The sequence below is a fragment of the Labrus bergylta genome, chromosome 11, assembly GCF_963930695.1.
Source record: "Labrus bergylta chromosome 11, fLabBer1.1, whole genome shotgun sequence".
NCBI classification, from domain to species: Eukaryota; Metazoa; Chordata; class Actinopteri; order Labriformes; family Labridae; genus Labrus; species Labrus bergylta.
Genome location: NC_089205.1, coordinates 3,071,956 through 3,087,989, shown reverse-complemented (window position 1 = coordinate 3,087,989; position 16,034 = coordinate 3,071,956). Strand labels below are relative to the sequence as shown.

Here is a 16,034-nt window from a genome sequence, read left to right as displayed (position 1 = left end):
AAATCAGGCGTCTGATAATTAGACTTATAAATGTCTTTGAGCAGCAGACTCGTCAGTGCACTAAAAGCGCAAAAACGGGGCTTAAAGCGTCGGGCGCCACATAATCTTGGCTAATCCTTTGAGGAGGGTGAAAGTGAACTTTGACAGATCAAAGGGATTTAAGTGAATGTCACAGTGAATAACACAGAAATAACACTAAACCTCTTACAGAATAACACACAGGAGCTACGTCTGTTAGCATCACTGCTGCTCCTCACCGAGGACACACACACCTGATGGCAGCCGAAGCTGTCGCCATGGTGACAGGGATGGGCGGAGCAGAACAGATCATGCAGCGAGGCCACAGTACCTGAGCTGCATCCCACAAAACACACAACAACACACACCATGCATAAGGCCTGCACACACACACTGCACACACACTCACACGCTACACACTCCTCAACCCACAGAGGGAGTTTACCTGTGATGTCAAACCACAAGGGGGCGGAGCCCTGCTGCAGGGAGACCACGCCCACGATCTCGGCAACCTTATCGTTCTCCATGACGGTGAAATTATAAAACTGCTCATCAAAGAGCAGGGGGAGAGGGAAGGGGGACGGACGACGGATCCACTCGATGTGAAGACGAGCGGTGGACGCCTTCTGAGGACGCCCGTTATCTGTCGCTTTAATCTGAGGAGAGACGCAGGAGATGGAGAGAGAGAGGGTTACAGAGCGATCACAGGGACGTGACCTGAAGGAAATCATAAAATATTCCTAAGAGATTAGGGTCTTGTTCACAGATGTTAAGGAAACCTGGCAGCAGACACAGTCCCTCAGTAATATTTTTGACTTTAAGTCAAATCAATCATAGCCAACAGTATTTTTTAAAGCTTTATGAATCCACAGTATCTACATATGAGAGCTGCAGTGAGGGGTATTCTGGTGAGTGGTCCATATTAGAAACTCTATCTTTAGGCTCCTGACTGTCACTGTCTTGTTCATTCTTTAAACGTTCTGCTCTGACTCTGAATGTTCCTGTGATGTTCTTTATAAGACATCTGCTTTATTCAAACAAAGCTTTAAGAGTATTCAAACTAAAACTATTTATTTATGTAACATGCAGCAGGTTATTGCTGTTTGTGTCTCAACCCCAGTTCATCCTCTCTGTGTACAGAAGGTTTTAGATACTGGAATAATTCTCAGTACAAGGTTGGGTCTAAATTCATTAGCTTGAAAATATGTAATGAAAATGTTCAAGTTGTAAAAAACGTAAATGACAAAGCTCTGGGTCCTGCTTTGGCTCTGCAGGTACTAAAGAAGTACACCTGCAGCTTTCAGAGTACATCCTGGGTTTTAGTCATGGTCCAAGACCTGACCCATGCACGTTCAAAAATAAACAGCTGAATGTAAATCTATTAAAATTTAATAATTTCAGTGATTTTTAAATGTTGTATTTTAATGTTTCTTTTCTTTCCTCTGTCATGATGCTTTTTTATGTCTTGTGTGAAGCACTTTGAATTGCCTTGTTGTTGAAATGTGCTATAGAAATAAACTGGCCTTGCCTAAAATAAGGGGAAATAAATCTCAATCCATTACAATCTCAGAAAAAAATGGAATAGTAATAATAGCTGCTAACACACAAACAGAGCTTTAGCAGAGTTAAATTCATGTGAAGTCATGAAATCAGGAAATGTTCTCAAATGAACTGATCCATTTGAGGACAAATGTAAAGTAACAAAGCGCAGGATCTACAGGCCTTTAGGATTTACTTATCACTGCTGTCCTTCACCCTGCGCCTCCAAGCCTAAAGGAGAAGCTGCGACGGCTACAAAACTAGTAAAACTACTTTTGTTTGTCCACTCCGGGCTTTTGTAGAAGAGAAGCAGAATGACATACAGTGTGGATGAGGACCTGCTCATTTGGTAGATATAAAGAATTCTGTCTTACTTTCTGAAATAACAAAAAGTCAACACATCTTATTTTCATTGTATTTGTTACGTCTAGCACACTGGAAGTCTGAAACTCAAACCAAAAAATCAACCATGATGAAGACTTTGAGTCCAGAGAATTCAACTAACCCTGTCCTAAAGGTGTCAGCAGACGTGAGGTTAGGGTTAGGTTTCCAGTAAATAACAAAGTTACATACAGTTAGGATGTCATAGCTCCCCGCCGTGAAGGCCTTGCGTGACGACACGACAGCCGTCTTTGGGTCGATGAAGAACTTCCCGTCCTCGTTCCCGTCCACGATGCTGTAGGAGAGGTCGCTGTTGGGCCCATCATCACGGTCGTAGGCGAACACTCGATAGATGGGCTCGCTCTTCTTCCTCCTCTCTCGCTCGGGGAGTTTGACCTGGAACACCTTCTCCGGAAACGTGGGCTTGTTGTCGTTCTCATCCAGAACCTGAACCATGACCCAGACCGTGCTCTGCCGGGGACTGGGACCGCCGTCCGACACAAGAACCTGCAGGGTGACACAAAGGTACAATACTAATTAATACACACAGGGTTTTTTTTATATATAATCAGCTGAATATCTTTTAAATTATCTGAAGTCAACCTTTAAAATAAAACCTTGATGGACTTGTGTCTCTCCTAAATGGTTAGGTGTTGAATAGACCAAATAATTGATGAGGAAACGAGATGAATCTAAAATGATTTGTTGGTTGCAGCCTTACAGATGTTTCCTCTGTGAGAGTCTGAATCTGAATGAATAAGATGTATGAAAGTGATTGATTTGTAAACCATGTGCAGCGTCTGTCTGTTTTTCTCTCTCTCTGAATAACCGAATGAAAAGATGCAGAATGTGTCTCGGTGCTTTGGCAGCAGGTAATTAAGCTCCTGCGCTGGTGAAATGATGAATAAGGTGATCACGGAGGGGCGGGGTCAGCTCAAAAAAGAAAAAAAAGAAGAAGGAATTTATTCTCATTTAGCTGAAGTGTGCGATCAGTCCTCAGCCATCAGATTCAGCAGCAGCTCATTTCCTCTGAGCTTCATATAAGAAAACCATCTGTCACGTTCTGAGAACCAGACACGACTGAGAGAGAGAGAGACAGTTTAAATAATCGGAGGGCTCAGCAGACTGTGGAGGGAATTTAATGATGAGAGAGAAGGAGAAACACACGTCATAAAGAGTTGAAATCTAAAGGTTTTGGACATTTAATTTAAACTTAGACTTTTGAACCTGTTCAACGTTTAGACACACCGGAGAGCAGCCTTGTGAGGTGAGCTCTACCTGCAGAGAATAATCATTAAATCTATAATTTTCACCATTTCATAGAGAGCTCAAAGTTTGACCAGGCTGCTCTTTAAGAACTCACACAGAGGAAACAACAGCTGTGAGCACTTTTATTCACAGATTTATGATTGACAACTAATTTATAAAACAGTCAACACTTTTTTAAAAGCTCTTTTTGACGGCAATTTCTTGCCTTTAATCAATAGGACAGCTGAAATGAAATGAGACATGAAATGTTGGGAGGAGAGCTAGGGGGATGACATGCAGCAAAGGACCATTGGATGGAATCAAACCCACAGCCGCTGCGGCAAGGACTACCGCCTCTGTACATGGGGCACGCAAAATAACCACTAGGCTATCTGGCACCCCAATCAGTCAACACTTGGACTGTGAAATCAATTGTTTCATCTCCTCAGATTAAAGAAAGATGACACCAGCATTTTAAACTTTAATATGATTCTAATGATAATAAGTGTTTTCAGACCAAACAGTTCTGGGGACTTTATAAAGAGAGAAACTATCCAGCAGGTACTTCACTGAGAACAACACACCATGGGGACTTTTTTTCTGTTTGCATTTACACCGCCATGGTACCTACTCTGTAGCAGGAGCTAAAAAAAAGTTTTTTACTCTAAATGGGATTCTAGGAAGTAAAATAGTTCACAGTTCCTGCGGTGCGGAATCAATAAAAAAGGGGGAGGGTTTTAACAAAACGTTACGTTAAAAAAAACGGCAAAAGTTACTGCAGTCTGAAAACAGCTATTGACACCTGTTTGATTTCACAGCAGCAACAAAACAGAAGTTCTAGACATCCAATATTGGGTCATTTTTAGTTTGCAGGCACTGTCTGCACACCGTCTGAATTGAACAAAACCCTGGCAGCAGTTTGGTACAGATACATTCACTTACACACAAACACAGTTAAGGCAACGTTTGTGTCAGTGTTTCTGTGTGCCTACTCTGCATCACACAGCTGATCATAGACTTTACAGAAGAAGTTGTAGTTTTTTTTCTTCTTTCTTTCTTCTTCTGTAGACAAGAGGTGACCATATATGGATGAGAGGGTGGGGCTTAAGAGGTAGGGAGATTTAATAAACACTGTCTGTACAGAAATGTTGCCAGTATATTTGTACAATTAAGACAGTGTGGAGAGTTTGACTGCAATTCTTGATGGACTCATACCTCTCCAACACACCTGTCTTATGAAATACATGTTGCCAAATGTGTGGAGCTGAATTGTTGTCATCTAAATCCTGCTAGCTGAAGGCTTGGAGCACAGATTAATAATTCAACAGAGGACGTTATAACCTCAGCCAGTTCACTTACACACTAAGAGTGCAGTTTGCACATGTGTGTGTGTGTGTGTGTGTGTGTGTGTGTGTGTGTGTGTGTGTGTGTGTGTGTGTGTGTGTGTGTGTGTGTATGTGTGTGTGTGTGTGTCCTCTGCTGAGACACACAGCTGATCATAGACTGTATACTGAAATGTTGCCAATGTTTTTGTTTGATGCATACAGTTTGCCAGACTTGGTATGCTTTTTTTTATTATTAAAAATTGGGTGTCTAGGACTTCTGTTTTTGTTGCCATGGTAACATACAGGTATCAATATAACTATATTTTTTACTACAGTCTTGTTAAAGTTTAAAACTCACCTCTAAGACGTGCTCTGTTTGTTGTTCTCGGTCAAGTTTCCTCGAGGTCGTCGTGATCAGACCTGAGAAAGAAGCAGCAGAGAAAACTGTTAAGACACCGTGCGCACACACACACACACACACACACACACACACACACACACACACACACACACACACACACACACACACACACACACACACACACACACACACGGTTTAGGCTGTCAGACTTGATGGCTAAGATTACAAAAAGGAAGAGAGAGGAGGAGGACAAGTGTGTGTTTATGTTCTGTCACACTCTGATTATTTAATATTTACCTGTCCCCTCATCTTGTTATCTGTTATCAGACGAGCTGGCTTTGTGTTAAAAGCTCCAGTGTGTCCATCCTGCAGAAGTCTGAATCTAACACTGTTGTGTAAACAAGTGTGACACATTAAAATACAGTGTGACACTAAGAGCTGTTCTCCTCAGTTTTTTAACCTTGTCACAGCCCCTCCTCTCCATCACGCCTGATTTTCAAATTGAATTATTCACAATATAAAGATGAAAATGTTTTCAGGCTGCGTGATTCACTCACACAGGAATGAGAGGAGAGCTGCCAATAAACTGTATGATAGATTTGATTCTTTGTTAACTTCACATTAGTCACACTGCATGACTAAAACACGCTCACTCTGGAGTCAATACCAGCTGTGAAAAACTTAAAACGCTATCAACAATGATGCAGTTTAAAGCTCCAAACAGCACCATGTGTTTTTGACACATTTGGATCCGCACATCATTTAGTTTCTGAAATATAAAACAAACAAAAACCCCATAAGTGACACTGGATCTTTGTGTGTCTGTTCCTCTGAGGATAGTACAGAGTTTCTCTATAACCTCGAGATATCTGCAGGAATATACTTGCCAGCCATCACTTCTGCTTTTCACATGATTCTCCCGTATATCCAAGCCATCTCGCTGCACTTACCTCTTTTGTTATTTCTTCCCTGAAACTTAAATTACGTTCACCTCCTTGCAACCTTATATATAATCCATAAACACCGGGCTGTATATTTTGTATGTTTGTCTGAAAATAACGTATCATTCTTTGAATTATGACGCACACACACAATCCACAACTACACACAACAACTACATCTAATATCAACACCTCTGTCCCTGTCACCTGGCAACCCACAGCAAGAATCAAGGGCTATGTACATGGCAGCAGGGAGGTTAAACAAAAGCTGGATAAAAGAGCAAGCTAGCTGAAAATATCAGGACAGGACAGGACAGCCCTGTACAAAAAAAAAAACAACACACACAAGGAAGCAAGTAAATGTGAGAATAGCTGAACTGAATTATTGAAGATTATTACCTGGATAGTAGGCATGAATTCTGCAGAGTTTTTATTATTTTAAAGAAAAGCACAGAGGCTAAAATTAAAAGACTTCTTTTTCAGACCTCATCAGCCTATAGACAAGAGCATGGTACAGAAGGGCACCTTGAGGCAAGCTCTCAACATCCGACCACCCCTCCTACCCCACCTTCCTGTACTTTAAAGCTAAATGTTGACAGGTATGAAAAAACAAAAAGTTTATTTTGATAATGAAGGTGGAGAAGGAGAGATCCAAAACAACAGACGGATAGATGTGAGAGAGAGAGGAGACACAGCCAGGTGTGACATGGAGACAGGTATGAAAGAGTCTTCACAGGTGGTATAGTGTTTCTTTATGTTAATATGTTAAATGTAAGAAGGGTACATTAACATCCTTTAAAGCAGTGGTTCTCAACTGGTGGGTCGGGACCCAGAGGTGAGTCGCTGAGCCATTGTCAGTGGGTCTGGAATGTGTTCGTGGAAAAAAACTTGTGTGGAAAAAGTCTATGAAGCGCTTTTTAAAACATGTTTGTTCTGTTTAGTTTCTTGCTTCTGTCACATGTTTTGTACTGAATGAGGTTCAACCTGCACAATCTTTCAGTAAACAAATCTGACTGGTCGAAAAATATCAGAAATGTGGGTCTTTTATTTTCACAGAGGAGTTGATGATGGGTCCTGAAGCCAAACAAGTTGAGAACGTCAGCTTTAAAGCATGTGAGTCTATCTGTCAGAGAACAACAGTTTGGATTAATGAGAACACTGCTGTTAGCTACTTGCTACATTAGCATGTCACACTGACACCCTATAACAAGCTACTAACAGCGCCACTTCCTGTTTCTGCTGGAGACAGTGTGTGTGTATGTGTGTGTGTGTGTGTGTGTGTGTGTGTGTGTGTGTGTGTGTGTGTGTGTGTGTGTGTGTGTGTGTGTGTGTGCTTAACAAGGAAGAGATGTGACAGCTACACACACTGCAGGTATCCAGCTGTTATTTTCCCAGTGTCAAAGTTACACAGAATCTAACACACACACACCCACACACAAAGGCATGTATAGCTATAATTAGGAACTTTCAACACACACACACACACACACACACACACACACACACACACACACACCATCTGCTGTTAAATTGTAAGAAGACAGAAACTTAATGAAAAAGAACAACTACATGACCGTCCGTTAACAAACACACTGCAGGGCACTTGTGCATGTTTTGTTTCTGTGTGTTCATGAAGGCTGTGTTAGTGTTCTGTGTGTGTCTGAGTCAGCATCACACCTTCACACCTTCACACACACACACACACACACACACACACACACACACACACACACACACACACACACACACACACACACACACACACACACACACACACACACACACACACACACACACACACACACACACACACACACACACACACACACACACACACACACACACACACACAGAGGTGATCCATCACACTGCAGAGGACACACTATAACACAGACACTCACTTGATGTATGAGGTATGATGTAATTTATTCATGGGGGGGTTAGGACCGCTTCATTCTGTCAGAAATGATAATCAGGATTATTCTAATCAATATTAAGATTAGGATTATTACACAGGATTTCATCTGTTTAATCTGGTTAAACATCATAACCCTCAACATCCTGTATTAGAGATATTAGAAGTCAATCATTGGGAAGTCATTACTTTACACCACAAGGTGTCAGTTCTTTACATTAGAGGTATCATTTATGAGGTTATGAGTAAATTAAGAAGGAGAATGAAAAGGACGTTTTGTAGAGATCATTATTTTATCATGACTGAGAGGTAAACGATACAACCAGAGTCTGTTTAAAATAAACTTCACACACGGTCACTTAAAGTGAAGCCAAAACATTTAGAGCTCCCCCTGCTGACTGGCTGCAGTATAGCTCTTAAGCTCCGCCTCCTCCATGTTAACAGATAGAACATCATTGTGAAACTATAAAACAAAAGCATACATCAGATACATTTTTCTCAAACCTGCTTTCTGTCGTTTTAATTAGTTCTTAGCGTGTTGATTTATGTCCAAGTGTTCATTTCATCTGAGAAGTTCAGTGTTGTTTAGTTATGCCATGCTATAAAAAGGGGTATAACTCCATGATTGGCAGCGCTGTCGACAAATGAGGCTCCTGCAGTGCTTTGTGCAACGAGAGTAGAGGAGGATGGGGGTTGTCTTGATTATCAGTACGTTGATGTAAACCATGAGATTTGTCAGTGGATCTGTCACAGGTGTACCCAGCTTGATGCTGTGGTTATAAAATGAAATGGTTCTGTCCCGTTCACGTTTACAGGCCTTTTTTTTTGTAGAAAGCTGTCCTGTCCTGACATTTTCAGCTAGCTTGCTCTTTCATCCAGCTTTGCAACGCTGTGGATTTCCAGGAGGCAGGGACAGAGGGATGAAATCTGATTTAGTAGTGGATTTAATGTGTCTGGGTGTGTGTGCGTGACAGAAACTAATGGATCAGTAAGCATGAAATGACTTAATTTGATTAATTAAGTTCATTAAAAATGTCTCCTGGATCGGTCGATGCACGTTTTGTTCACAGGTGTTTAACCATCGACCATTTCATTATATACAGGAATTTCCAGCAGGTAAATCTGATGAGTCTAAACACGAAGAAGTAGTTTTCATGAAGAGATCACATCATCATGCTGGTCATTTAGTGACGACAAGTTACTCCTCTTTACATCTCCATGTTTAAAGCTTTCATTGTGTGTGTGTGTGTGTGTGTGTTACAATTAATGGATGAAGCCTGAGTGATGTCACCCATCTGTTACAGCGAGGGGCTCCGGAGACTCCTCGTCGGCGTCTGTATGCTGCCTCAGCTCCAGCTCTAGGCAGGTTTTAAAGAGGGTGAATCCATTTATTGACAGAAGTCTGACTCCTCTACAGTCGGCGGCAAAATGCTCCCTTCCTTCTAGCTACCACTGACCCTTCATCGTGTTGACTTATTCAACACAAACCAAACAATCAAACAAACGAGTTAGCAAGAAGCCTTGTTTCTGTATGGACAACTTTACAGCTCTGTACATTTCATACACTATACCATGTTGATACCTTTGTCCTGTTTTCTTCTACACATTTGTGCTGTTTTACTTCCGGGTCAAAGCCTGGAAGGGGCTCAGAACGCCTAGGCCAGTTCGGTGTATACTACCAACAAACCGTTAAATCACGCCCACCTAACAATCAGGACAGTTACACGCCTAACTATAGGTAAAACGTATCTTTCATGAAATAAAATGGATATGTTTTATAAAAATAATTGTATTGTATGCCAATGAGGGCAATAACTCCTCAAACCACTATGAGGTCCAGGGCCTTCAGCCGCTCTGCCCCCCACCTCTGTAACTCCCTCCCACCACAAATCCGTAATATTGACTCTCTCTCCATTTTCAAATCTCATCTCAAAACACGTCTTTTAAACATTCAGTCTGCGCATTCTCCACCCGGTCTCATAACTCCTTTACATCCTGTACATTTGTTTTTTGTGTTTTTAATGTTAGTTTTATCATTGTCTTGTTACCAGGGTCGCTGGTTCAAGTCCCGGCACGGACCAAGTCCAGAAAGTGGCCTGGTAGCCACGCCACTGGTGCCAGTCCACTTCCTGAGCACTGCCGAGGTGCCCTTGAGCAAGGCACCTAACCCCCCCACCAGCTCAGGAGCGCCCACTGCGGGCAGCCCCCTCACTCTGAGACCTCTCCATTAGTGCATGTCCATAGGATCCTGTTTGTGCATGTGTGTGTATTACAGCCTATGTTTGTGTAGCATGTTCACTAGACAGAGTGTAAAAACAAATTTCCCCTCGCGGGATCAATAAAGTATACATTATTATTATTATTATTATTATTATTTTTATCTCTGCTCTGTAAGGTGACCTTGAGAGTTTTGAAAGGCAGGCGCTTTTAAATAAAATGTATTGTTATTATTATTATCTTTTTTATACCAGGCTGTAAACATGATCACTTCTGCTGTAAAAACTGGCATTTTGACTGGGCTGTGTATGGACTGGGACCCTCAACCAACTGCAGAATTTTGCACTTCCGCACGGGCTTCATTGATCAACCCCGGAGGTAGCTGCTTGGTGTGCATGTGTGTGTGTGTCATGTTTTATAAAGAAATCAAATATTCAGCATCTGACAGAGAGACACTATATGAAGTATGTTTGTCCTTAATACACAGAACATCTGACAAATCTCAGTATTCAAACAAGTCCAACATTACACTTACTCGAACGTAAGTACTTCATTAAACAATATTCCGCTAAAAAAAAAAAAACCTCTCTGTTCCAGTTTCCAAATAGCTGCATGTTAGCACCCCATTCACCAGTGCAGGTTAAGAAATAGATAACCTAATCAATGTTGATAAAATCAACACTGAAGGATATACAGATTTTGAAGCATTCTTTCATACATGGTAATAATCACTTAATCTTTAAAGTCCTGATTTTTTTGTTATGTATCTTTATATTTAAGCTGTTAGAAACATCTGAATCTAGAGGAAAATCCTGGAAAGTGTTGGAATAGATTAATTAATAGGTTTTGGAACATCTGTTCTCACAGCAGTGTGGACCCTGCATGAAGGTCTTCATCAGTTTCAGCTGATTAACTCGGTTTAAAAATCATCTAATGGGAAGGTATGAGTTCCATCTGCTCTCATCTGATTGATACATGACTTACACATCAACTACACACACCTGAGTTATACCTGGTGATGATCAAACCAACTACACACACCTGACTGATACATGATGTTGACATTAATAATTGTTACTATTTGGCTTTGATGAAACAATTTTGAAGAACGGGGACAAAGCACAGCATCTTCAACAGACCTGTGCAGCTTGTTAATAAATAATTGTAATGTGTATCTTGCACAGAGCAGGAAGGACAGACTGATGAAAATGCTCAGAGCTTTGTTTGGAAATGAGAGAATAGGAGGTCAAACACAGATCCACAGTCAACTATTAGGTGTATCAAAGTGGTTTCTGTGGGCCATATGGTGGTTTTATTTTACAGGGCATCTACGATGATATCAAAAACAGACCAAAGCACACGACATTCAATGGGAAAAAGGTCATAGGTCATAGGTCTTAAATTACACACGTCTATCAATTTAAAAACATGTGTTATCAGGCAGAGGAGAGTTGAAATCTCCGTAAGAATGTAGTAAGAGGTTTATTTACAGTTCAGAATTGTTTTATTCTATAATAATCTGAATCTTAACACGTGATATTTCAGTGATAAATCTAAGATTTAGGTTTGATATATCCACAGATGGTTCACTGTGGTCTGACATAAAACTCCCTACGGACCCATCAACACGACATCTGCATCTGTGATTGGTCCGCTTGGTAGAAACTGCACTGAAATGACTGACTGTGCTGTGAATGATGGTAAGTGTATACTGTGTGTGTGTGTGTGTGTGTGTGTGTGTGTGTGCATGTGTCAGAGTAAAATGATTCCACATGTACGACCTCCTGCATATTCTGCTCATTTTAATCTCCAGGTCTGAAGTACACAACAAAACATGAAAACTGTGAACACAGTGGCACAGAGACTACAGCACCATTTAGTGTGTTGGAGGTGTAACCGCAGAGTGAATTAGAATAACTAACACAAAGATATAAATACAGAAGCACAGGATCAATGCACAGGTGTAGATCCAGCTTCACAGGTAGTGTGGTATGAATCAGAGACTCGACTTCTCAATATTTTCAACAGTTATCAAAGCCACAGATATCCTTACTTTCATGGTTGTAGAGCTTTCATGTTTATCGTTGCCATGGAAACATGGCAAAGCCCGCTGCATAAGGAAGCGGGAGCTCCTACTTAAAGCAGCTGTACTGTTGCTGTATATGTGATGCTATGATGTGAAACATATTCTCTTCCTCTGGTCTGACTCGCCCGTTCGTCTTGACTACGGTGAAGACTTTATCCGAGGTGGGGGGATTGGTAGCAGAGAGAATCACTCCCATGATTCACCGCCAGCCTCAATGTCGTCTTTTGTTATTTTTTTGATTGATGAGCGCCCCCTGGCAGAGGAGTTTCATACTGCACGTTGCATTTATTGTGTTAAAACTGGACTTTTAAAATACATGTAAACATGTTAGCTTGACTGAAATTGAAAAAAAGATAATTTGTTTGTTGATCGATTTATTTTTGCATATACAGTATACACACATTAAGTCCCAAACTGGCCTAGTCCTTCTGAGGACGCAGTTCCCACTCCAGGCTTTGAACCGGAAGTTAAACACGTTAAATGCGTAGAAGAAAACAAGACGAAGGTATCAACATGGCGTAGTGAACGTATGACATGTACAGAGCTGTAAAGTTGTCCATGTTTTCACCGTTCCACATACAAACAGTTTGCCGCTTGCTGACTTGTTTGTCCATTGTTTGGTTTGTGACGTAATAAGTCAACACGATGAAGGTACAGTGATAGCTATAGCAGAAAGTGGGAATACTGCCACCTACTGTAGAGGAGGAGTGACAGACTTCTGTCAATAAATGGATTCACCCTCAATGCTCGTATACTGGGACAAGGACAGTAGAATAATTAAAATGACTAATGGAGCTCTAACTGTCGCTCCACTTAACTGGGCATGGAAACATACTGAGCCTGTTGTGTTGATGTGGTTGTGTAGCTGCAGCTCTGTTGCGTGTTTATTCAAATGTTTGAAAGAAGACATTTCCATTCAGTGTATCTCTGTAACTCGGTCCTTTTTAAAGGAGGTTTTCATATGTATAATGGCAGACAAGAAAACACACGTAGAGTGTGTTAATGAAACACATGTAGAATCTGTCAATGAGAAGAGACCAATATGAAGAAGAGAATAAAAAGATGAGAGAGAGCAGGAGATGAGAGGAGAATCCTGTGTGTGTGTGTGTGTGTGTGTGTGTGTGTGTGTGTGTGTGATTACCATATAGATAGGATTACTGAGGCCTGTGTGATAAATGAGGGTTTTAAGGCTTCAGTTTATTTACAGTGTGAACGTGCAAGAGAGAGAAAGAGAGCTGACAGCAGGATGAGAAAGGTCACACACACACACACACACACACACACACACACACACACACACACACACACACACACACACACACACACACACACACACACACACACACACACACACACACACACACACACACACACACACACACACACACACACACAAAGGCTGTTGTTGGGGAGGTGTGGACCAGTTCTCAGCTACACAAACTAAAGACTAGTTTGTTAAACGCTGACACAAAGTGGATCAATGGAACAGAGACATGATACCTTACCTTTATGTTCCACCTGTGTGTGTCTGATTTGAGTGTTTAGGAATATTTCTACCTGCTATGGAGGTGTGTAAAAACAGACAATTGAGAATAGGACCAACATTCAAAAAACATACTGGTCATGCGTGGGATTTATTTAGTGTGATGTCTGTACTGCTTCAACTAACACAGGGTCTTATTTTAATCCTGTGATTATCTGTTCAGAAATAAAGTGAACAGATCACTTTATGCAGAGTGTTTCAGAGAAGGTTGACATGGTGTGTCTTAAAAGATAAAATATCTGTTATTTGAATGACCCATAGTATAAAAAAATACTTGATCTAGACCTTCAGTCATATTTTTAACCAAAAGCTTCCATTCAAATTCACAGTTACATTTAAATGGACCATGTAAAAACTGAGGTTTCTCCAGTCCTTTTTGTACTTCATAAAGATGATGTGTTTCTTAAAAACACAGAGTAAAGGAGGGGGTTTAGGGTTAGGGGTTGCACAATTCTTTCAACAGTGTCAGCTCCATAACATTGCCAAAGTATTTGTGCCATTTAGACAGCGTGCAGGAGTTTGCCTGCATTTTATGAGGTATTTATTCCTCTCCTACACACCTGATTTATGAACTATCTCTGGTGTTATTTTTTAAGAGCTTTGCTTCTTTTTGATGCTATCGACCATTAAAGTAACAGAGATTGTCTCGTTTTAAAGCACGTGGTATCACAAAGTATCAGAGGATTGGACATTTTGACAACCTTATGAGCAGCTTCACAGCCCGGGTTTATTTCATGTGAACCTGTTTTTGGCCTGATTTCTGTTAAAAATGTAGAGGTGTTTGTCTGTCTGTCTCTGTGAAACAATGTTAATGAGAGGGATGTCATTATGCAGAACTTGTGTAAGCATGCAGGATAAATCAATGTCTGTGATCCACTGACCAGGGACCAGGTGTGAATTAAGATTACTGCAGAGAACAGACAGAAACACAGAACATGTAGAGCTGACACACGCACACGCACGCACACACACACACACGCGCACGCACACACACATACGCGCACGCACACACACACACACACACACACACACACACACACACACACACACACACACACACACACACACACACACACACACACACACACACACACACACACAAAACCAGACACCACAAATGAAGAAAACATGTTAGAATCACAGAGGAGGGGGTGAACACAGTGTCAACAAGACAAAAGAAACACACACAACAAATCACACAACAAACACAATAACGCAACACACACACAACACAACGACACACACAACAGACGTGTTAATCACTGAGAGAAATGGCTGCAGTCACTCATCAATGTTTTATAAAGGAATCAAATATTCAACATCTGACAGAGACACACACATGCACACGCACACGCACACGCACACGCACACGCACACACACATGCACACGCACACACACACACACACACCGGGGGGTTGGGTTTTGTATTCGCAGATCAGGCTACAGAGGAGATAAAAATAGAAACAGCCAATTATAACTGCAGTGTCTCCTACAGAGCACACTGTGTGTGTGTGTGTGTGTGTGTGTGTGTGTGTGTGTGTGTGTGTGTGTGTGTGTGTGTGTGTGTGTGTGTGTGTGTTCACAGCTACAAGTTGATCCTTTAAGAAAAGCTCTGAAACAACAAACACCTCTGTACAGGTATCACATGTACCATGTAGGAGTGTCATTAGTAAGCTGGGTGACTGTCGATGATGTCATACTGAGAGATGTGGGACATTATCAAACTTCATCAGAATAAAAGCCTCGAGTCACAGCACCATTAATCTTCATGTTTGTTTTGTTCTATTAGAGAAGAAGCGAGTCTGTTTTTTATTGAACTGTAGAGTTTAATATCTGTTCATAATAAACTCAATGAGCTGATTCTCCTTCAGGTTTTAAACTGACTTTAACATATCTGCTGACACAGGATGTGTGTGTTTCCTTACACTCACTCTGTGTTTGTAAAAGGTTTTTTCTTATGTCGAATTAGCTGGTGGCCGTGATAACATCAATCAGAAACTTTACTTTAGTAACATTACAGCCTGCTGTAGTCTGTAGCTGTAAACGCAGACAAACACAGAGTGCTGCTGTGTTTGCTCCAAACACTGAAGATATATATCCAGAAACACACGCTTCCTGTGTGCGGGAGCAGGAAGTGACACACACACACAGTTAATGAAAGGTGTGTGTATGTTATGTGTTCAAAGTTATCAAAGTTCATACAAGAAGAATAAAAAAAAGTGTTTTTGTAGATTAGAGAAAAGATGTTATTATTGATCTGTTTACAGTAAAGTTGTTGTTTCTGATGGAGGATAACGAATACTGTATAGCTTTCTGTATCCCAGTCTGTTGTACTCAGATGTTAAAGCAATTTCTAAAAAGGTCTTCTATTATTATTATTATTATTGTAGCATGAAGTGAAGAAAATGAAGAATGTGATTCTTTGTTAAGATTCTTCACTTTGATTTGTAGTGCTGTCA

At 41.0% G+C, this 16,034-nt stretch overlaps 1 protein-coding gene across 1 annotated transcript in view; it reads right to left on the bottom strand.

Annotated features, from left to right (window-relative positions):
- fat3a (FAT atypical cadherin 3a) overlaps positions 1-16,034 on the bottom strand; it is a 151,370-nt gene that overhangs the window by 63,656 nt on the left and 71,680 nt on the right. The window contains exons 4-6 of the mRNA XM_065959912.1: positions 4,870-4,931; positions 2,131-2,445; positions 464-674 (exon numbers count right to left, since the gene is read on the bottom strand). Coding sequence (XP_065815984.1) covers positions 464-674; positions 2,131-2,445; positions 4,870-4,931 — 588 coding nt within the window. The remainder of the gene's footprint in view (positions 1-463; positions 675-2,130; positions 2,446-4,869; positions 4,932-16,034) is intronic.